Here is a 24,505-nt window from a genome sequence, read left to right on the forward strand (position 1 = left end):
ATCTGTGCTGGCTGGCTCTGATCCCTCGGCCATCCTGTGGGTGCCCTGGGATGGCATTCAAGGTGATCTGTTCCATAACCTTGCCGGGCACCCAGGACAGGCTGACAGGCCTGGAGTTGCCCAGCTCCTCCTTCCAGCCCTTCTTGGGGATGGGCTCACATTGGCACCTCCAGTGCTCTGGGACCTCCCTGCTGAGCCAGCACTGATGGTAAATGATGGAGAGCAGCTTGGGGAGCTCATCCACAGCTCCCCCATCCCCTGGGATGGATCCCATCTGCTCCCAGAGACACCTGTGAGCATCTGAGTGGCTCAGCAGGTCGCCAGCTGCCTCCTCCTGGATTCCAGAGGGCTGTTCTGCTCCCTGTGCCCATGTACCAGCTCAGGAGAACACTTGTCCTGAGGACAACTTGTCTTATTCTTGAAAACTGAGACTAAGAAGGGGTTAAGCACCTCAGCCTTTCCCTCATATTTGGTAACCATATCCCCCCAATAAGGAATGGAGGTTCTCTTTAGCCCTCATTTTGCCATTAATGTTACTATTAAATTATTTTTAATATTCTTCACAGCAGTGGCCAGGTTAAGCCCTAATTGAGTTTCAACTCTCTAATTTTCTTTCTGCATGATCCAACAACATCCTTAAAATATTCCTGAGTTTCCTGTTTCTTTGTCCAGAAGTGATGCACCCTAATTTTTCCCTTGAGTTCCTGGAAGAAGTTCCATGCCCTGCCAGGACAGTAATTTTCCTTGCTATCTCACTTTTGGCTCAGATGGACAGGTTGTTGCTGCTCCTTCATGTCGACGGAAGGAGACCCAGACATCAATTTGATCATCACAGGCCCAATTTTATTGATCAGTACAGCGGGTTAAATACAGTTCATAATGAGCTTCATACATATTGCAAAAGTTGAGCTCAGGATTGGTCAGTTACATATCAGCACCTACGCCTACTTCTGCATTCCTGTGGTTCTACTTTTGATACTTTTCACATATTCTCAGGATATATTCAGGATTAATCTCTACTCCCTCTCCTCATGTTGCAGCAAGGTCACTGCTGACCTTTCCTTTTAGCTTGCTGACTGCTGGCTTTTCTCCTTCAGCTTAACCAGCGGCATTATTTCAGCGTGGCCTTTCTCAGCTAACCAATTATTAATAATACTCTCCACATTTCCCCCGTTTTCTTCTTGCGCAAGGAGATTAGTTTGCCATGTTTTTGCTATTGTACGGCTGACCATGTTTTGAATACAGTTAAAGATACAAGGCAAAATAAGCAAAAACAGTAAGATTACACCCAGCAGGCCTATAGCATAGATCACAAGGTTCCTCAGCCACGGTCCAAGTCCTAAGCCTTTAAGCCATTCGTCAATTCCTAAACCGTCTTCTTCCTTAAGTTTGTGAAGTCCCTGTTGCAATTCTTTTATCTTAGTGTGAATGGACACCGAATGATCAGACAGATTCATGCAACGCATTCCCTCAAACTCTTCACATCCATGCCCTTGTGCTAAGAGCAAAAAATCTACAGCAGCTCTATTTTGCAAAACAGCGTGGTTAACACTTTGCACATCGGCAGTTAACATGTCTAGAATTTGTGATGTCTTGTTCAGCTCATCCTTTGCCCAGCACCCTAATTGTTTTGCTAAAATCATGGCTTTATTGGCAGATCCTCCTGGCAAGATAGTTGAAACCACCACCTGTTTGAATGTGCCCCAAAACCGTGGATCTCCTATCTTGCTGCAGTCTAAGTCATGTATGCTACGTTTTTTCCTGTTTGAATTTTGACTCAGCTGCATTAGCAAGGACACATTAGGGTGAAACAGTGACAATTTTCCCAAAAAACAGGGTCCACCCTGTGGTTTAGCTGGTATACCATTCCACGCCCTGTCTCCACAAATCAAAAATATTCCTGTGGGTAATTTCATTGGTGCTGTGATATTTGTGCTGTTACATTGACTGTAATGCTGTGGAGAGAATTCACTCACATTCAGGGATGAATCTAGGGTGGCCCATGTTTCTTTAGGTTGGTTTAAATTCTGAGCACCCGAAAGTCTGAAGCTAAACCATCCACCAGCTGTAGTGTTAGATACGCTGGCATTTGTACTTCCAAAAAGATCCAATTCCTCAGGAGGAGAATGCAAAGAGGTGTTAAGTGATTGGATTAGTACGCATTGACGATAGCCATCACTCTGACCTGCAGTATACCCTTGTTGTACTGGCAAGGTGATGTTTGACATGTTAGACATACATAAGGTTTGATTGTTAATCAAACTGCAAAATTCTCCAGGAGACCACACCGGAAGTCCCACCAGGCATGTTTGAAATGGGTTAGTGACTCCTCCAAGACTAAGACAAAGTGATGATTGGTTAGTTTGATTAGCAAGTGTCACCCATAAATTTTCCCTTGGTTGACTAAAGTGTGCTATTCCTACTGCTTCACTTGCTACAGCATTGAGCAGTATAACAAGAACAAACCTCATTTTTCTTTTTGCTTGCTTTGCTTCTCCCTTTCTTCCTTCTGCTTGTTTTGTTTTTCCTTTCTTTGCTGTCTTTTCCCTGGTTTGCTAGATTGTCTATTGTAAGGCTGAGTCAATTTTTTAATTTATACTGATCTAATTCTAAATCAGCATCCTTGCTCACAGGTATAGCATGAGGTAAGTTTGAAGGCAAATCAGCTTTACAGCGAGCTGCTATGATGTGTGAGGCTTTAGTAATTTCAAATATTCTAAGGTTTTCCTGTAACTTCCACCTAAGATATGCTATAATCACTTGTTCTGCACTCTCAAAGAGCTGTAATCCTGTCCGTCCTGGCAGGCCAGTACTTTGTTCAAGAGCTCTAACCCAGAAATAATTTCGAATCCACCTTCCAGAACAAGGGTTACACCATAAATAATCTACTGACCTCTGTGAATACCAATAAACCTGATTACAATCTGCACAATGCAAAGCTACCCATGCATAGCATTTATCATTATCCCTTTTGCAAACATAACAAGGAAGTGAATATAAGTAAGGACCAGTATAAAATTGTGGTTCTTCAATCCCATGCAACCAATTCAATGGTGGTGATCGCAAAGCCTCTTCTGCCTTTTTACTATACAAGGCTAACAGCTCAAGGTCTTTCTTTAATACAAGGTGTATCTTATTTTGTAATCGTAGTTCTTGTTTGTTATCCTCCTCAACAACTATATCCTCCTGAGGGTCCCACAACTGTAAAATTGTTCTAATCATAGAAAATTAATTAGCAATCACTGATACCCTTATTCAAAAGAGACCATTCCCTTTTTGCTTTCTTTTTCTTATCTGTCTTCAATCTTGCTGCTCCTGATTTCACTGGTCCTGCCACTTGCAAACTCAATTTTTGCAACTTGTCAATGCAGCAATCTAATGCTCTATCAGGATCTCCTTTGAAGGGTCCTACAATTGAATGCTGTGTTAAAGGCACTAATTTCCTACACCTTATAGAAACTATACGTGATTTACTTTGAACCTTAATTCTATTCACAATACATTGTACCTCCCATCGATAATAAGCAAGAATTTTCTGTTCAGGAGACTCATAAAGATTTAAAGCTATATATGCATTTTGCCCTGTTTGTCTCCTTAATTCATCTTGCCAACTTTTACCCCACGTGCACTCGTGTTCACAAGTATGACACCACAAATCCCACAATAATGGTTGTTCTATCCAAAAAGTTCTTTCACAACCCCCACAACGTAGAGCTATCCAGGCGGCACAATGTGGATTGTGACAGTCAAGGCAATGTAGTTTTGCTGGATTTGTTAAGCGAAAAGTTGATAATGAGTCAATAAAACCAATCAACTCCTGGGCTGTCCAATAGTGACGTGTCAGTGCTCTGTCCACCGCTTCCGAGTACCCCTTCAATTGAAACAGTAGTGGTTGTAGGACTAGAAGCAGTTTCTTCCCCAGTCGCTCCCTGTCCTCCTCCGTGAGGTGATCCACCAGAGGCTGCATCAAAAACAGGTTTAGTCCACTTAGCAGGCACCCACAAAGGTCCTGTAGGTGAGGAAACACAAAGATACCCCCAACCCCAATATAATACTTTTGCAGGTTTTTCCCATAGTCCTGTACTCGGGTTCTTATACTTAACCCAGACCTCTGTTTCCTTAGTATTTTCCTGACCTGACCTCAGATGATGTTTCATTGCAGGGGGGGTATCATCTTCCCCCAAAATGCATAAATGGTTAATCACATACAAAACCTTAGCCAAACATGCTTGTGGATCTGCCAAATCTTGATGTTTTTCAATATACTGCTTAAGGGTACCGTTTGCTCTTTCCACTATTGCCTGTCCAGTAGGAGAGTGTGGAATACCTGTCACGTGCTTAACAGACCACTGATTCAAAAATTCCCGAACCCTAGCACTTACATAAGCTGGACCATTATCGGTTTTGATACTCTTTGGAACTCCCATAACAGCGAAACAACTTAACAGGTGTCTGATAACATGTGTAGCTTTCTCTCCTGCTTGAGCCGTAGCCCATACGTAATGACTATATGTATCTATGGTGACGTGCACATGCTTGACTTTACCAAATCTGGCTATGTGTGTAACATCCATTTGCCATTTCTCATTTATTTCTAAACCTCGAGGATTAACCCCGATGCCTAGACCTATTCCACCATTATGATAACTACATGTTGGACATGCTCTGACAATGGCCTTGGCTTCTGATAAACTCAGCTCGAAGTGTTTTGCTAAACCCCTTGCATTTTGATGATACCTGCAATGTGCTTCTCTGGCCAATGTATGCTTATCAATAGGACAAGAATTATCAATGGATAGGGTAACCAATTTATCTGCACGTTCATTCCCTTCTCCTAAACCTTCAGACCACTTATGACTCCTAATATGAATCACAGAATATGCTGCATTTCTTTCTCGTAAGGCCTTCCTTAACTGTATCAGTAACTCATACAATCGATTATTATTCACTTCCTTAATTGCTGCTTCCTCTATTTGTTTGGCTACTCCTGCAACATACATAGAGTCTGTGACCACATTTAAAGGCTCCTGTAAGTTGGACACCACCCATACTACTGCTAACAATTCCAGGGGTTGTAAGCTATCTGCAGGGTCTGCTGTAAGGAGTTGATGCTTCCATTGTCCTTTTTCTTGCCAGGTAACAGCAGCACGCCTTGATTTCTTTCCTGCATCCGTAAAAGCTGTAATAGCTCCTTCTATGGGGTTTTCTTCTCTCAAAGGTCGAGTGATCCAGTTCCATTCTGTCACCCATTGCAAAACTCTAGGCACTAATTTACTAGTCTCTACTTTAGCAGGTGACATCAATAATGCTTCTTGTAAATTCTTTGAATTAATCAAGTACCAGTCCAAGGTTTCTTTTTCCATAGGCAATCTAATAGTAGCAGGTTCTCTACCATCCACTTCAAGAATTCTGAGACGCCCCTTTTTGATTAATGCAGCCAATTGTTCAATTTTTGAAGATATTGTTTTCTTATGCTGTGGTGGTGGTGATAACCATTCCAACACCCGTATCTCCCCCGTTTTCTTTTGCAACTGAGAGAGAGCACCAAGCAAGTGGCAAGGGCTATTCCAGATAGTAAGGTCAATGGCGTGGTCGAGTTGTTGACGAGACACATACCCTTGCTGTACACAGTTACTAATTTGCTGCAAGGCAAGATGATGCTCCTTTGTCAGGTGTACAGGAGTAGTAGGGTCCACGCCTTTTAACAAAGGCCGTAGGGCTTCTAGTAAATGATTTGGTATTCCCACAATAGGCTTCAGTAGGCCACTGTAAGTCTCCCAGCAACTTCTGTGCATCATGTAGAGTTTTAATGTCCAATTGTAATTCCAATTTTTGTGGTATTACTATTTGATCCATCAGAGTCCATCCCAAATATTTCCAGGGCTTTGTAGTCTGAATTTTCTCTGCAGCAATAACAAGTGAATATGCAAGGGCTTGTGGATAGTCGTAGGTGCCCTTTTGTATATTGTTCCTGTACCAATTCATGGGCATGCATAAGACTCTCCCCTTTTAATGGCCATTGCTTAACCATCACCAGTGTATCCGTTTTCCAGGTGAGTGGAATGGGGAAAGTCCAAGCAATGGCAATTACCCCAAAGGGTGCTGATTAGTCAACACCGCTCCCAATTGTGTTAAAATGTCCCTTCCAATTAAACAAGAAACTGTAGGAGGCAGTTGAACAATTGAAAACACAGCAGATATTTGTTGATTCTCAATGCACACAGACAAAGACGGCGATCTGCTTGCCAATGTAAATCCTCCCACTCCTGTGAGCATGTTTGATGATGGAAATAGAGGCCAATGTTGTGGCCATGCTTCTGGAGAAATGATGCTAGTATCTGCTCCTGTATCCAATAATCCATAAAGGGTTATGCTTTGATGCCCATAAGTAATTTCAACTTTTTCTTTGGTCTATTTTGTAAATCCACAGTTAAAAGTGTAACACCAGTAGAACCAAAACCTTTTTCATCCCGTGTTTGTCCAGTAAATGATTGTATTCCCAATGTCATTTGTGACAGTGGTACCAATTGTGCAATGCGTTGTCCTTTTGTAATTTTAATCGGAGGATAAAGGGTGTAAGCCATAATTTGTATTTCCCCTGTAAAGTCTGCATCGATAACACCAGGCAAAACAAATAATCCCAACATAGTTGTAGAGGAACGTCCCAGCAATAATGCTCCACATGTTTGTCCATTTAATATAAGAGGGCCCTTTACTCCAGTGGGTATCCTCTCAGGCCAGTTTGTCATTAGTGTGACGTCTACTGCTGCTGATAAGTCCAAGCCGAGGCTCCCAGTTGTTGCGGGTTGCAGACAGGAGGTAGTAACGATGTTACGGCAGCAGCTGGTGTCTCCGATGACACAGCGGCAACTTGTGTCTGTCCCTCATTGCCGCATCGGTAACACTTGATGAATGGTCTCGAGCCTCCTTACGTGACTGCCAGTGAGCCGCTTCGGAGAGGAGCAAGAGCAGCTAACACCTGATTTTGAGTAGACTATGCTTTTGCAACCCTAATCCTAACTCCTTTAAGGCTTCTACTATAAATGCCTGTGAAGCTATTGGCATTAATGCCATTCACTCTAATGCTTCCTCAATAGCCCAATTTAGCCCTAAAGTAGCTAACACTCTTTGGGTTGCTGGATTGCTATTTTGCAAGGCACACTACTTCAATAGCGCCCTGCAACACCAGCCCGATCTATAGCAGTAGCTGTTCTATTGATAAAATTTCGAAATGATTCTTCTCTACCTTGTTTAATGCCCATATAAACCGGTAACCCTCCTGGCTCTTTAACCATGTCTATTGCAGCACGCACTAACCACATAGACTCCCTAAGTTTATCTTCTCCCGATATCATCTGTGCCTCTGTACGTAAAAATGCCTCTAAGCCCATCAGCTCCTTTACTGTTACTCCATGTAATGGGTCATGTGCATTAAACAATAACTGCTGATGCTGAGTGAATATCAACCGAACTATTCCTCGTAAATCATTAGGACATAAAACCTGAGTATTAAAAAGATAATCTAGCATTTGCCTAACAGGTTCACTTTTTACTCCAAACTGACTAACCGTAGAACATAGCTGAGTTAACAGCTTCCAATCTAAGGGAGTATATTCTGCTATATTATGCGTAAGGTTCCCCTGTGCATCATACTGTGGTGTGTATGTTACCGGACATGTAAGACTAGAAGCTATTTCCACCGCCTCACCATCCCCCATTTGCATTACTTCTTTTGCCAAAGCAGCCCAAGCTTCCCTCTTCTGTTTAGCCATCTCCCCCCATGGATCATGGTGTGCCCCTGTGATGGGATCTGGCTCTTTAAGGGTGCTATGCTGCTGGCACTTCGGTGCAGACACCGAATTTTCGCACGGGGAAGGCAGTGAGGCAGAGGCTGGCTCGTGCGGGGGAAGCAGGGCAAGCGGCCCCCCCACTGGAGCTGACAGTGAAACCGGAGCCGACTCAAGCGGAGCCAGCCTGCGGGGGGCAATCAGCCCCCCCGCTGGAGCCGGCTCGGGCGGGGGAATGGCCCCCCCCCCGCTGAAGCTGTAACCGGAGCCGGCTCGCTGAGGGGAAGCGGTGGAGGCAAGGCTGGCGGCGGAGGCGAAGCTGGCTTGCTCCCACCCCCACCGTCTGACCCGCCTGAAGTTGGTGGCGGAGGCAAAGCTGGTTTGCTCTTACCCCCACCATCCGACTCGCCCTCCCCCTCTGACAGGAAAGGTGCAGACAGTTCCACTGCGCCTATAGGAAAATCCTCCACACCACTTTGAAGGGGACCCTTAGGCATTAGTATCTTAGTTACAGAAGGTGCCAGGGGATCATCCTCACGACCATACCCTATATTCCTCTTATGAGCTTCTGTTGCCCTTTCTGCTGCCTTTCTCTCAGATACCTGCTGAAGTAACGTGTTATACACCACCCGCCATAACTTCCCGAATTTCTTTGCTGACTTATCATCATCTAACACTGTATCCCACAATATTTCCTCAAACTTCTTCCACTCTGCTAGCTCATGAACTGTATGAGGATTAGAAAAGATACCCTTAGCATGGCCATAGGCTAATAATCCTGGTAACTCCTTTTTTAAATCTATCCCTTTTATCTCTCGCCTCTCTAAATATGGGGCGAATAAATCATATGCCGCTTGCCTATCCGTACCTATTAATCAGCGCGCGCTGTTGCAGCTCTCCAGGCTCCGGTGGACACGTATTGGCTTGGCTCACCGTTGTGAACACCAAGGGTGCTTCAAATTCCGGCACCGTCCCAGCTGCAAGGACCCAAACCCAACTTCCTCGACCGTGGTGTAATCCCTTTTTCTTTTAATCCGAGAAAAAGGGCAGAGATTCGGTTATGCCCGCATTCTCCACCATTTGTCAACGGAAGGAGACCCAGACATCAATTTGATCATCACAGGCCCAATTTTATTGATCAGTACAGTGGGTTAAATACAGTTCATAATGAGCTTCATACATATTGCAAAAGTTGAGCTCAGGATTGGTCAGTTACATATCAGCACCTACGCCTACTTCTGCATTCCTGTGGTTCTACTTTTGATACTTTTCACATATTCTCAGGATATATTCAGGATTAATCTCTACTCCCTCTCCTCATGTTGCAGCAAGGTCACTGCTGACCTTTCCTTTTAGCTTGCTGACTGCTGGATTTTCTCCTTCAGCTTAACCAGCGGCATTATTTCAGCGTGGCCTTTCTCAGCTAACCAATTATTAATAATACTCTCCACACCTTCAAGATTTCTTTTTTGAAGGGTGTCCATTCTTCTTGGAATCCTTTGTCTTAAAAGGCTGTTTCTCTTTAAAAAATCTGTACCTGATTCAGTACTGTCCAAATCTCCATCCTGAATAGGCTGGAGTCTGCTCTTATAAATCCAATGCAGAAGATTCGATGATGCCCCTCCTTTTACAAATGTTTAAAAATGCAATAATTTCATGGTCACTGTGCCCCAAACAGCCTCTGACCACCACATCTCCCACCAGCCTTTCTCTGTTTGGGAGCAGCAGGAGACAGAGCTTTCCTTGGCAGTGGGAATTGCAGGAAACCTCCCCAAAGTGCAGCCTGGAAGGTGCGGCCTGGAGCTGAGGAGAAAGCAAAGTCCCTCACAGGGCAGAATGTTGGTGCTGGAGGTGTTGCAGTGTGAGGCTGGGCCATGGCCAGGCTCTGTGTGCCAGAAGCCGGCAGTGCTGGGTGCAGGGAGCCCAGGGAGGGCACAGAAACGCTGGGTGAGAAATGCTGGGGCACAGCGAGATGGGCGAGTGCAGCCGGCCAGGGCAGAGGAGCAGCACACACAGGGGGCACAGCCTGCAGGACGGATGGCCAAGGGCTGGGCCGGGCTGGCAGGGCCACAGGCACCCAGGCCTTTGTGCCCTGAGCTCGGGCAGCGCCTCTGGAGGCCCCACAGGAGGAACTTTCCTGGCAGGGGCTGCACTTTGCTGCTCCCTCGGCCTCCCTGGGGAGGCTGGCAGGGGCTGCATGTTGATGCCATTTGTTCTTGCTGCCCCTCACATCCCCCTGGCCCACAAAGAGCCCCGAGGCAGCCGTGAGGGACAGGCCCTGCTGGCCCAGGCTGGGCTCAGGGCTTGGCCTTTCTGCTTCCTGCAGCCAAGCCAGGCCTTGCTCAGCATTGCAGTTCCCTGCTCAGAGCCTCGGGCTCCCTGCAATCCTGGCCTCAAGGATCTGCTCTCAGCAGTCCCTGGGGAGCCTTTGGCACTCCCTGCCCTCAGTGGGGCCCAGCCATGCTCCAAGGCACTTGGAGTTTTGCTGCTGACTCCTTGAGCAGTTTCTTCATCCTTCTCTGCGTGCTTGAGGCTCCTGGACCCAGCCCCAAATCGACCGTGGGGCTGATAAAAATACAGAAAGCCCTCAGGAGCTCTTTGTCTCCCTTCCATTGCCTTTGAGTCTCCAGGGCTTGTGCAGTGCTTGGAGTCAGTTTAGAGTTCTATTCAGGAGGGAGATTTCAAAGTGCACCTCATTATTTTTGGTTTTTTATTCACATGAGTATTTTTTTATTTTCTAGTAATGAGAAGAGGGGATAAAAGCATTCCCCAAGTGATCTGGATGCTGAATGTCTTCTTAGGAGGTCTGGGTATGATAAATAGGTATGATTTGTGCTGATAAAAATTGAAACAGTAATCAATATTGATACAGTAATTAATATTTGAGAATAATAAAATAGTTAAAAAGTTGTAATGCCAAAGAAGAGAGGGAGAGGAGGGGCTCCACCCCCCCTTCCCAGCAGATGTTCTCAAGGACCACAGGAAAGAAGCTGAAGATACAATTGCTAAAAATGAATAAAAACCTGGTTGGGTCCCAGAAAATGCTAATTATAAGGGATTTATTGCCTTTATATGTAGATGCAGTGATATGTTAGTCTTGGCTTACATTGTACTGGCTTGATGCACATGTGTAACCCAAAGGTGAATTAAAGGACAACGAAGAAGACTACAGGGCCTTCATCAGTGACGATCCCCAAAGACTTGTGTGACCACCAAACCGAGTGGTGGCACATGCGTGGTAAAGGTGGCGAGGAGGGTGGAGATAGAAAAGTGACGAACCGAAAATGGGAGGAGATGGTATTGACACATGGCATATGAGGGGCGATTTTCAATTGGCAAGCTTGTGCGTGAGGTGGCAAGGGTTCCAGAACTCTGCCCTCCGTACCCTGTAGTTATTGTTTGCTTATGCGCTATTATTTGAACCAAATTATCCCTTATTTATATATTTTCTAAACTATTCAATTAAAATTGCTGCTACCTTAAATATTGTTTGGTTTTTTTTTGATGGGATAATTAGGCAAACATAACAATTTTGGTGCCGATATCCGGGACTCTTTTGACTCCGGGGAGGTGGATAGCTTCTGGGAAGGAGCTCCCCACCAGACTTTTAAGTGGTCCCAAGGCTAGACCACTCTCCCCTGGGAAAAGAGAGTCTTTTTAAAATAACGCATAAGAAAATTAGTTTTAAGAGCAGGCAAGAGAGGCTCCCATCAGAGTGCCGGCTTATAGGAGAGAGAGTACCCATAGAAAACTGCTTTGTGCATGAAGACCCTCGTGAGAAAAGGAGGATGTGAGTATCACGGGGTTTTGGGTCGGGGGGCGGCTGTATGCATGTGTGAGTGTGTGTGGAGTTTCTGAGACGGGGGCTGGGCAGTCCCGGACCCCCGAAGCAAGTAGGACCTCCCAGTACTGCGTTTTCGCGCCGTCCGAGAGGAGGCCGTCCGGGAAAGGAGGGAAGTGAAAGAAAAGTGAATGAGTGGGGACCCCGGGATGGTTTGACCCAGGGGGAAGGAGGGGATCCCTGGTCCAGGCACCTGTGGGAAGGTTTTTGGACAGGAGGTATTGACTCAGTAGGGAGACTGAGAGAGTAAATGAATAGGTTCAATTTTCTTGGAGGGGTTGGTAGCAGGCAATTTAGTATGTGATTAGATGGTGAGAGGATGGGGCTAATAGATTGAGAAAGAGGGAGAGAGGAGTGGAACAGATAGATTGCAAAGGGAGAGATAGGAGTGGAACAGGTAGATTGAAAAGGCAGTGTGACAGAGTAGTAAGTGAGGAAGCTGAGCCACGAGGTGAGTGTGGGAAAATAAGACTCTCCTGGTATCAGGGTTTTCTTACTTTGTTGCCGCCAGGAATGGGTCAGGGAAAAAGTAAGTTCCTTGACCCAGGGGCTGTGGATTGTGTGAAACATTTGCAGTGGTTTGAGGTATCTGAGAACCGTGAGGGGAGTTCTGAGGCGGGGAGTATTCCTCAGGACAGGCCACTGTGGATGATAATACAGTTTTGGGATGAATGGGAATCCCAAAGGGAAGAAAATCAAGAAATTCAGAGGGCAGTGCCTAAGGGACATAATATAGGAAAAGCTTTGAGTGAGCACCAGAAAAAAGATGAGTTGCCAGCAGAATGGTTAAAAAGATTAAAAAGAGACTTGCAATTATATTCAGGTATAGATACTGATACTGCAGTAGGGCAGGTTCTGTTAAAAATTCTGTTTGTGACCAGATCTTGCAGTCACATCAGGAAAAAGCTGGAAAAATTAGAAGACTGGCAGGACAGGGGACTTCAAGAGTTACTGAGAGAAGCACAAAGGGTGTTTGTAAAGAGAAATAAGAAAAAGCAGAAAGCAGATGCCAGAATTTTGGTGGAAGCAGTTCAAGAAATGCAGGCAGCTTTGAATACAGAAAAATCTGCAGGGAAAAACAAGCAGCGGATGTCAGGATCTATTTTTAGGAACACAGGACCTGTGCATTTTTCCCGCCACAAGAAAAGACACTTAAAAAATTCTTGCCCCACTTTGAAGGGTGCGGGACCCACCTGTTTTTATTGTCATAAAAAGAGGCACCTGCAAAAAATTGCAGAAAGAAACAGCAAGATGAGAAAACTTCTCAGGAGAATCAGAGACGTCAAGAGTTTTGTTTAATGAAGAAGACCGAAATACAACCAGAAGAGCCCTTGATTATAAAGCTAAAAATAGGTCCTCAGAGTGAAGAAGTTATATTTTTAGTCAATACAGGAGTTTCTCGGTCGACAGGGACAAAATTACCCCAGGGATGTGAGATAAGTCATGAGCGAGTTTCAGTAATCGGAATTATGGGAGAGGCTTTCCCTGTTCCCGTAATAAAAGGAGTGCAAATTGAAACAGATGACAAATTTGGGGTAAATGATTTATTGTTGATAGCAGAAGCCGAGAATAATTTGTTAGGCAGAGATCTAATAATAGCCTTAAATTTACAGATAAAACCCTGTGAAGGAAAACTTAAAATTTATTCTTTAACTGAAGAAGATAATCTAGAAATTAATGACAGGGTTTGGCATTCAGGTGAAGTAGGAAAAAGTTTAGGGTAAAGGAATCTGGTCCCCTTAGTCCCTCCTGGTCAGCACAAGCCTGTGAATTTTATGCATTACTCTGTGCATTATTAATACTAAAAGGGCGAGAAGGGACTATTTATACAGACTCCAAATATGCTTTTAGTGTAGTACATACTTTTAAAAAAATTTGGAAAGAAAGAGCACATATAAACACTCAAAGGAAAGAGTAGCTTTAAAAGGCTCAAATAAAATAGCAGTAGTTCATGTAAAGGAACACCAAGAGGAAGGGATATTAGAGTCAGAGAAATAATTTGGCCAATGAAGAGGCAAAAAGAGTGACCTTAAAAAAAAAAAAAAAAAGATACTGAAATCATGACCTTACAAAAAATAGAAATTCAGCAGGAGACACTTTCCCTTCTGCTAGCAGAACTGGCAGCTATAAGGAAATTGGAGAAGCATTTAAGGAAAGAAAGGCAGTTTTTCCTGATGGCAAGATTATGATACCAAAACCAGTGGCACATTAGATCTTAGATAACTTGCATAGACGGACACACTGGAGAACAGGAGCCTTTTGTGATCACTTTTTAAAAAATTATGGGTGTATAAGAATATTTGAAATTTGAAAGTAAATTATCCAGGGGTGTCTCACCTGTCAAAAGGTAAATAAGAAGGTGTTAAGAAGCCCTCCCTCTGGAGGATGCAAAACAGCCTACAGGCTATTTGAAAAGATCCAGGTTAATTTTATAGAATTGCATAAAGTGGGTCAGTAGAAATATTTGTTAGCTATAATAGATCAATTAACTCAGTGAGTTGAAGCATTTCTACCAGCTTGGGCTGTAGATTTCATTTTTCTCCCGGCTGATTTACGACCGGAGATAGCTCAGGGACGCCACTTGTAAGGCTTTCAATGTTTCTCTTCTCTTTGCTCGGCTTCTCGGCTGTTTAGGCTTGTAAGGTTTTCTGTGAGCTGTTTAGGTGGCCTGGAAAGGCCCAGGGATGGCCTTGAAGAGCCGACGCTTCAAAGGATGAGGAGAGACTTCTGATCTTGTCTCGGTCTTGGTGTTTATTAATTGTTTATCTAAAAGATTTTCTTTCAGCCCGACAGAGGTCTGCACAGCAAGTCAGCCATGGGCACACTCCCGAAGCCCCCGGGCGGTCACTTATCTTTATACCCAAAGTTACGTGTACAATATTTATCATTTCTCCCCAATACCTTCTACCCTTATTAACCGGTGCACTTTTAGTAATAAGCAATCCCAAAGTGCCACCACCACCACAGAAGATGGAGGCCAAGAAGAAGAAGAAGAAGAACAGGACACGCCCCAATTCCTCCATCTTACTTCTTTAGACCCCCCTGTACCAAAATCCTAAACCCTGTGTTTTACACTTTAACTAACTTATCCCTTCACCATACACCCAGTGAATTCCTCCCAGTCCTCATACAGATGTCATTTCCTGTGTAGGATCAAAATCCTGCCACCAGACACTTCTGGCAGCATTCCAGGACTCCCGAGCCCCCCAAGGGTGGTCTCGGCCACTCTGCACCTCCATCCTGAGGTGCTGAGATCCCACATTGGGCTACAGATCAAATGGTAGCTAAAATATTGTTGGAACACGTAATTCCAAAAATGTGATAATATGATAAGATTTAAGTTGATTTATATTAACCCTGATTTATTAAGAATGAACTAGGCATCCTGGATGGCTGCCAACTGCAATTCCCTTGAGCTCGGAGGCAGAAGAACGCCAGTAGAAAAAGAATAAAAGACTTCCCAAATCGGTGGGAACGGCCTAAAAAGATCGAAGATCTCCTCCAGGATCACCCACCAGCAACATTATTAGAACTGATTACAGAACTGCAATTCTAGAAACTGAGATTGATAACACCTGTTGTTGAAAGAGCTCAGAGACAAGTAAAATGTTGGGAGTGCGGTAAACATGGTTTAGGGTGTCATCCATGATTGTGTATTGTTTGCACACTTTGCTTTAACTTATGGTGGAGAGTAATTAGGAGAGAAGAAAAGGAAAGACAATTGATTTGCTTGCTTTGCTATGCTTATGTATTTAGTCAGCTAATTATAGAACGCATTGTTAGCGATTTTTCTAGATACCATTGAGACTGGGAGACGGGACCCTTCCAGCAACAATTGTATTAATAGAGAACTTAGATCAATTTCTTCTTGCTATATTTGCTATAGCACAAATAAGAGAAGGAGCAACTTATAATATTATAGACCAGTGTCTCAAAATTGATAGTTGTGGTGGAGAAGAAGTCAATATACCACATAATAGGCACATTGCAGGGGCACATTGGTGCTCCGAATTTGCCTATTGGAGGCAACGACTTTATGCACTCCCCGCCCTTGAAGCAGAAAATAATAAGAAAAAACTTATTGTGGTTGGCACATCCCTGAAATTTTGGAAAATACGGGTTTATGATATTCTGGCCTAATATTTTCCCTGTTCTTTTTGTTTTATTTATTCATTCTTAACTAGCCAGAATGGAGAAATGGCATTTAAAAGGAGACAAGCAAACTCTGTGTAGCTATGGGTACCAAAAATACTAAAAGCACCAGTGACTAGATCCCGGGATATTACATTTGCTACCGAGAAGACTGGCATCTCGGCCCTTGGTTGCAACCCAAGGGGCCTTGAGAAAGGTAGAAAGGTAAATTTCCTGAGGATTATTTTCACTGTGATCATTATGGTACCCTGGAGGGTTGGCTAAAAGCCAGAGAGCCACACTGGACAGAGTTTCAGCAATGAAAAAGCAAACAAGGCAAAAACCAAGTCCCAGCAATTTCAACATTTGTGACTATTGCAATCACTCTGTGTGGATTAAGGACAAGGTGGAATCTGTGTTTGTAACACACCCATACGTTAGTTCTGTCTTCTACAATCGCAGCAGTGTTATAGATGTTTGAATTAAGGAAGGAAAGATGTATTGGGTAGATAAAAAACTGGGATATAATGGACAAGCTCCTTATCCCCATGGTGATCAAATTTGCCCTCAATATGAAAGATTTTTTTTGTTTTGAAAGAGATGATAATGGAGATGATTAAAGTATAGGCACAGGAAACTGGGCACTAAGAGAAAATTTGAAAGAGAAAATAAAAGAAGAAAAAGAAACAAAGGAGAATAGAGGAAAGAACAGGAGAAAAGAGTCAACAGAATTGGCTGAATTGTATAAACAGCTAAAACAGTACTACAAAGATTGGAATTGGCCAGCCTTGAATAAGAATCTGTTTGTAGGATTGATGCAAGAGATTGCTACAGAACTGGGATTATCCAAATGTTGGATTTGTGAAGGTCTAAAAATGGCTGAAAAATGGCCTTGGAAAGGTGAGAACTTAGCTCCAGAGCAATTTTTAAAGTGGAACCACACCCAAATTTCTGGAACATTGAAGAGACCTGAAGGATGGATTTTAAGCCATCAAGTAATTGGAATCATTTGTATAACTCGAGAAGGAAGGAAATTTAATAAAATAGTAGGGCATACTCCTTGTAAATCCACATTAGTAGTTAATATGGACAATCGTTCAAATATTTGGCAACCTGAAAACCCCATTAGATATTAGGGACCAATAGAAGAAATAAATTGTGAATGGGATGAACAGATTAATTTATGCTGGTACAAAAGTCCAGGAGCTAACACCTACCAAATTCATCGACAGCCTGAAGTCTTATTGGGAACAACTGGAGAAAACTGATAAGAAATGGAAAACCTCAGATGGGATATATTGGATTTGTGGGCAACGAGCATACAGTGAGTTACCTCAAAAATGGGGAGGAACCTGTACTTTGGGAGTAATACAACCCTCCTTCTTTGTTCTACCAAGGTCTAGGAGCAATGTGCTAGGAACTCCATTGTATGAAACCCTGCAGTAGAATAAAGGAGATTTGAATTTAAATTTTCCTAAAGCAGGAGGGATCAAAAATGGGAGAAGGACGAATGGCCTGCAGAACAAATTATAGCAAATTATGACCCAGCAACATGGGCTCAGGATGGGTCATGGGGATATAGGACCCCAATTTACCTGTTAAATTGATTAATAAGGCTCCAAGCAGTAGTGGAGGTAGTGTCAAATCACACCTCTAATGTTTTAAAAATGTTGGCCAGGCAATATACACAAATGAGGGCGTTTGTGTACCAAAACAGGATCGCCCTAGACTATCTGTTGGCAGAAGGAGGAGTTTGGGGGAGATACAATGAATCTGAGTGCTGTGTAGAAATTGATGATTATGGGGAAGCTATCACAGAACTTGCAGAAGAAATTAACAGGGTGGCTCATGTGCCGGTACAAAAGTAGAATTCAATCTTGAAAGCAGATTGGTGGGATAACCTCTTTGGAGGTGTTTGGTGGAAAAAGTTAGGGTTCATGTTGTTGTGTTCAGTTCTGGGACTTCTGTTTCTGCCTTGTATGATTTTGTGTTGTATTAAGCTAATTCACTCAGTGATTCAAAAGATGCAGATTACAACTATGTCTCTAGATTCAGAATCAGCAGAAAAAGAAAAACCAAGATCTATAATAGTATTAAAAGCTAAATCGACCACTGTTAAAGAACAAGGACTTAAAAAGATTGAAATAGACCAGGAAATGCTAACTAAACTTGAAAGAGAGTGTGAAAGACTAGAAGCAGCAATAGAAATGCTGGAAAACTTTGAAGCCAAAAAGAGACAACGAGAAAACCAAAATTCTGAAAAATATAAAAAAGATATCAGGGCACAGCTTTTTAAATACAGTATGAATCATAATGATCAAAAAGAGAAATGGGAGATTTGTGATAAATAGGTATGATTCGTGCTGATAAAAATTGAAACAGTAATCAATATTGATACAGTAATTAATATTTGAGAATAATAAAATAGTTAATAGTTAAAAGTTTTAATGCCAAGGAGGAGAGGGAGAGGAGGGGCTCCACCCCCCCTTCCCAGCAGATGTTCTTCAAGAACCCCAGGAAAGCAGCTGAAGACACAGTTGCTAAAAATGACCAAGAACCTGGTTGGGTCCCAGAAAATGCTAATTATAAGGGATTTATTGCCTTTATATGTAGATGCAGTGATATGTTAGTCTTGGCTTACATTGTACTGACTTGATGCACATGTGTAACTATGGTGGTTTGACCAGGAAGAAGTGGGAATTCTGGGATGTTTTGGTCAAACCAATGGGTGCTTGGATTTTGATATTGGCACCTGGTGTAGCCAGTGGGTTTTAGGACACACCTCCGAGAACACCCAGGGGTTAAAAGCAGAGCTTCGGGCCTGCGAGCCTCTCTTGGGACTTCGAGGGACCGAGGTTGGATCTCTCCCCTGTCCAGCTGCTGGTGCTGGGCGGGGGAGGGGCAGCCATGTGGTAGGCTTGGGCCTGGACAGAGATGGGGGGTGAGGAGGCCTTGGAGGATGGAAGGGTGGAGGAGCCCCAAGAGACATCAGGCAGCCATTTCCCCCCCCCCCCCCCCCCCCCCCCCCCACCCCTTGGAGACAGACAGAGAGAGAGAGAGAGTGCAGCCTGTGTCGTTATCTTGAAACTCAGTAAATATGTGCTGGCAGCAGACAGCCCGGCTGAGGAGATTGGGGGGGGGGGTGCAGCCAGGAGTCCAGCCACCTGGAGGAGTTTTTAACCCTTTTTGGACAATGAAAACCTTACAGAACATTAACCCTTCCTAGACGAGTGATAAGAGTGGAGGAGGATGAAGGAAATGAACGAGTGATGGAGATCTGGATCAGAGAGAGAGTGAGAGATGTTGAAAGAATGGAGAAGATGGAGTGGCATTTTATGCTGGACTCTTTTGTGTAGCCATGGACAGAGCCATGTTTCCGTGTGATACTGAGAGACTGAGTCCAGGGGGAGAAATGTCCCAGTGCCAAAGAAGATTCAGTGTGGGTACCCCTCGGCCCCAGGGGGTATATAAAATATGGGGGGGATAGATGTCCCAAAGGTGAGAAGGTGAGATACTGTGTTTTTCTGGAACTGGACAAAGCATCCTTAAAAAAAGACAACCCTGGAAGCAGTCCTGATCCCTGTTCGGTGGTGAGAGCACCGGAACAAGGATGGAAAAGGCCACCACGACACATGGAAGGACTCCCTCTCCTCTTGAGGAACTGAAAGTTTGAGCAATCTAAAGGGTGGTGTTGGACCCAGAACTGGTGATTTTGGAGGATGTATTGTATTGGGAATTTAGGGGGGAGGAGGGGGAGAGTGTTTTTTGTGAGGTTTTCATTTTCCTTGTGTTTTCTTTTTTTTTCTTTCTTTCTTCTTTTGTGTGTAGTTTACTAATTGTTTGTGTGTAGCTTAGTTAATAAACTTTTCTTTATGTTTAAGATGGAGCCTGCTTTGCTTAGTCCTGGTCACATCTCACAGCAGACACCGGGGAGAAGGTGTACTCATGGGGGCTCTGGCTTTGCCAGGCCCAAACAATAACACAATGCAAAAGAAGTTGAAGAAATGTGGCAAGGATTGAACATGGGGGGACAGATATAAGAAGAGACCATACCTTTGAACTGTAAAGTCCTGTCAGGAAACTGCAAGTACTTGCATATATGAGTTCACCACCTGGACTTGCATGCTTCTCCACATTACCATTATTTCAAAAAGTTTGCTTCCAAAATGCCAGGCATCCAGAACCAGTTCTAGCTCCCTTCCAGCAGTCTGCAGCTGAGCAGGGAGCTGAAAATAGATCAGGGATTACCTTTTACACTGTAAGCATTCAAGACAGCCAAAGAACTTCGAGGAAAAAGGCCATACTGAGTGCCCAGGACAAAGAGATCTTAAGAAATTGGAAGAAGGAAGTATTGATTGAGGGTCACAGTTATATTGAGGTTTAGCCTTTCAAAGGTTTGTTGCTTTTCTACTGAAAACTTCAGGTGAGAAAGCCTAGGCAGAAAAGGGAAGGAGAAGCTATGTAAACACACCCATAGCTGTACACAAGGACAGAAGCAGATTTCTTCTTCACCAGGCTGAAGAAAAACAAAAGCCAAACTACCCCAAGTCAAATATATATTCTCCCACTACATTTAGACATTACAACAATAAAAATGCACTATAAAACTACTGCAGTAAATTACTCAGTTAGGAACAATAAACAGGGCACATGTTAAGAGTATTCATATCTATCTTTGGAAAGATGAGCAATTACAATCTGCATCCCAGCTCATGCTCAGTATTTACTACAATCTCTAAAAACAATAAAGTCAAACACAACAGATGACTGATGTTCCTACCTTCTGCTTTCCAAACAGTTTTAAAAGCTAGTTTATTGCAAAATCAGTCTCAAGTATGTTCAAGGCCTTGGGAGCTCTCTAAGCTTAATTAACAACAGAAATAAAAACTATATCTTTATGACAAAGTTATAAAGATCACAACTTTAACATCACACATGTAGAATCAATTTTAATATTTGTGTAAAGCCAATATTATAATATTATAATTTGTATATAACAATCTATTTGTAATATTGCTGAAAGAAGGCACACTTTTCTAAATACCTACTGGCTTTGGTAACTGCTAAAGGTAATGTAGATTGGGCTGTACTACTGTTTACTCATCTTTCTGTTGCACAGAAATCTTGGATACTTTAGTGCATACGTCTGTAATTCTGACATTTCCTGAAATTAAAGCGAGAGGAGAAATGGGCTAAATTCAGGTACCTAAAGATACGTATCAACATTTGCAGGCCTAAATCAAATACACAAGGAAAGCTTTTCTATGGGAAGAATGCCAGAGCAAATTAAAATATGTATTGATAAGAATAATCAATAGTAGAATCAATAATCAACAGTAGAAATGTAGAGCATCTGCACCATTGGAGAGAGTGTATTAAATCACACTCTGCATCAAGAGAACATAATTCGTACTTTTTCACAGCCTTCTCCCTTTGCATGCCCCTCTGCAAAGTGCAAGGGGCCTCAAGGACTGAAGGAAACACAGGGAGTCAAATGGAGACACTTGCAGCTGTCTCACTGGGGGCTCCTGGGGAAGCAGTTTCCTTGGGAATCAAGCCCCTCTCTTCCAAGGGCACTTCCCCAGATGTGTACATTTCCTGGGCAACACCAACACACCCTTAAGTGCATGGTGCGGAGGTTCATGGACATCACACCATGACCAAAATGATCCAGTGAAGCTAAATTTATTATTCTTAAAAAGACTCTATTTATAATAAATCTCTACTGTCCACGTGTCTCTAGCTAATACATGATTGGTTAATGCTAGCTGTTTACATGTCTAAAATAGAATGCTGATTGGATCATCTAATTTTTTATGCATCTTGCTGTGGTTGTCTTGCCCACCCATGGCTCACTTTCTCAAGCCTGCTGACAAACTTGCTGAGTCCTGATGACTCTTCTTCTTATATCTTTTCCGAGGATATACCGAGCTTATTTCTGAATATGTCCATAATTCATTCTTTGTGAAGGTGTTCATTGTCCATTAGTACAAGCAGGCTGGATTGTGCATCAGCTGAATATGGCCATTGTCTTGCAAAAACTCCTCCATTCTGTCTCTGAGCCATCATTTGAGCTGGTTAAACAAAATCCTCCCTCTCACGCTGTAAAGAAGGTGGAATTAGAGTTGGAATGTGACCCTGAAATAGAAGCAGCTCAGCAACTAAAGTGGAAAAAAGTTATTCCAGAAGCTATTGTAGAAGGGACTTTTCTCTCCAATGATGTAGAAGCTTTTCTTGTAGTAACTAATGCTGCAAGTAGAGTTTGAGAACCTTTCAATTGGAAAATTTTAGAAAAATTGAGAGCTGCAATTTCAGAATTTGGTTGAAAATCCCAACTTTCACAGACACTTCTGCAGTATATTTTTCCATCTAACACAATAATTCCAGCTGATGTGCATACCCTAATAAGACTTAGAATGCCACCCCATCAGCAGGTGATGTTTCATAAAAGCTGGGAGGAAAAGTGTGCTCAAGAAGCAGCAAGACCTAGTGTGGGATCTCAGCACGGAGGTGCAGAGAGGCCGAGACCACCCTTGGGGGGCTCGGGAATTTTGGAATGTTGCCAGAAGTGTCTGGTGGCAGGATTTTGATCCTACACAGGAGATGAGACCTGTATGAGGACTGGGAGGATTCCACTGGGTGAATGGTGAAGGGATAAGTTAGTTAAAGTGTAAAACACAGGGTTTAGGATTTTGGTACAGGGGGGTCTAAAGAAGTGAGATGGAGGAATTGGGGCGTGTCCTGTCCTTCTTCTTCTTCTTCTTGGCCTCCATCTTCTGTGGTGGTGGTGGCACTTTGGGATTGGTCATTACTAGAAGTGCACCGGTTAATAAGGGTAGAAGGTATTGGAGAAAAATGATAAATATTGTACACGTAACTTAGGGTATAAAGATAAGTGACCGCCCAGGGGCTTCGAGAGTGTGCCCATGGCTGACTTGCTGTGCAGACCTCTGTCGGGCTGAAAGAAAATCTTTTAGATAAACAATTAATAAACACCAAGACCGAGACAAGATCAGAAGTCTCTCCTCGTCCTTTGAAGCGTCGGCTCTCCAAGGCCATCCCTGAGAATTCCAGAGCACCTAAAACAGCAGCAGAAAACCTAACAAGCCTAAACAGCCGATAAACAGAGCAAATGTCATCCCTGAGCTATCTCAGGACATAAATCAGCCGGACGTAAATCAGCAGCGAAAAGAAGAACGCCAGAAAAATTTACAAGTGGCGTTCGCTGCGTGGGCACCCCCCACCAACCCTTTCGGGGGGGGATCAGCCCTGAAGAGCTGAAGAGCTGAAGAGCTGAAGAGCCGAGAGGGCAGCTCCTAAGGAGAGAAGCCTGAGAAAAAAAAAAAAAAAAAGAAAAAAAAAAAAAAAAAAAGGAAAAGAAGAAAGAAGAAAAGAAAAGAAAAGAAAAGAAAAGAAAAGAAAAGAAAAGAAAAGAAAAGAAAAGAAAAGAAAAGAAAAGAAAAGAAAAGAAAAGAAAAGAAAAGAAAAGAAAAGAAAAGAAAAGAAAAAAAAAACGGCCAGAAGAGTCTGCAAAAAAACAGCAGTCACTGAGAATTCCATCTCTCAGCTTCTGCCGAAGGGAGTTCGTAGCAGAGCAGCCCGGATCGGAACCGGAAGGCGCCTCTGGATCCTTCTCCTGTGACCTGCTGGGCGGAGATCAGGAGCCTCCGGACAGCTCTGACGACAGAGTCAGTGAGAAGGCCAAAAAATAAGAATATGGGGGGTACACTGTCCCAAGAGCAAAACCAAATTTTGTCCGCCTTACAAGGCGTGGCTCAAGCATATACAGAAGGGATCCCAAGAAAAGAATTAAAACAGCTGTTGTTGTGGCCAAGGCATAATTACCCACTGGCTGAAACATGCCTGCTATTCGAAGTGGGGTTTTGGCAGGAAATTAATAGGCACTTATATTTTCTAGCAACAAAGAAGGACGAGACAGCGTTAAAGCTGCTCTCGCCGCAAGAACAATGCTAGAATCTATATCTGAACAGTCGAAAGACTGGGAGAGCAACGAAAAGTTGCCGGCACCCTCAGAAGGAGGGTGGGGAGCAAAGCTCCAGGAGAAAAAAAAAAGAAAAAATTTTAATTACCTCTGGCCACAAGAAGCCAGGGGAAAGGGCTCTCGAGAAAAGAGAGCAGGAAATACTATTAAAGCCCCGGTCCCAAAACCCAGAAACCCCAGGAAGCTCCTAAAGCGTCCTGAAACTCCGGAGAGTACAAGGGAGTCAGGATCGGAAGGGGGGGTGCAGGGGGGAGAGAAGGGATCGGGGGGGGAGGCGTTTCCCGCGGGGGGCACGGCGCGGCAGCGACGGAGCCGGCGGGGAGCGCGGGTGAAGAGATAAAGGGAGACATGAGTGCAGACGCGGCTTTTGTCAGCGCGGCGCCGGGGGGTGGCGGCCGCTCCGGCCGGCCGGCCGGCCGGCAGAGTAACCCGGGAGCAAAGTCGGGTCAAATTGCGGGGCGGGCCCGGGTGCCGGCGGGGGGCGGGCTGTACACACCGGCGGGAGGAGCCAGGGACACAACGTCAGAGGGAGAGGAGACAGAGTCGGGACAGACCGAGGGGAGGAGATTCGGAGGTGGAACGAGGGGGAGAGAGTGACGTCTCGGGTGAGGAGGGGCCGTGCTCGGGATCCTATGTCCCAGCGGCTCCACACCCTCCTCAGACTTGATGCCTCTGGTATAACCCTCGGAGTCCCAGTCCCTTCCCTTCAAGGGAGACGTTCTGGTGTTCAAGCTCCATTTTCAG

General features: G+C 44.0%; 1 protein-coding gene across 1 annotated transcript in view; it reads left to right on the forward strand.

Moving 5' to 3' along the window:
* LOC132084891 (zinc finger protein 11-like) overlaps positions 1–24,505 on the forward strand; it is a 479,917-nt gene that overhangs the window by 171,891 nt on the left and 283,521 nt on the right. The window contains 1 exon segment of the mRNA XM_059490170.1: positions 13,012–13,022. Coding sequence (XP_059346153.1) covers positions 13,012–13,022 — 11 coding nt within the window.

Source organism: Ammospiza nelsoni, chromosome 28 (genome assembly GCF_027579445.1).
Source record: "Ammospiza nelsoni isolate bAmmNel1 chromosome 28, bAmmNel1.pri, whole genome shotgun sequence".
Taxonomy (NCBI): domain Eukaryota; kingdom Metazoa; phylum Chordata; class Aves; order Passeriformes; family Passerellidae; genus Ammospiza; species Ammospiza nelsoni.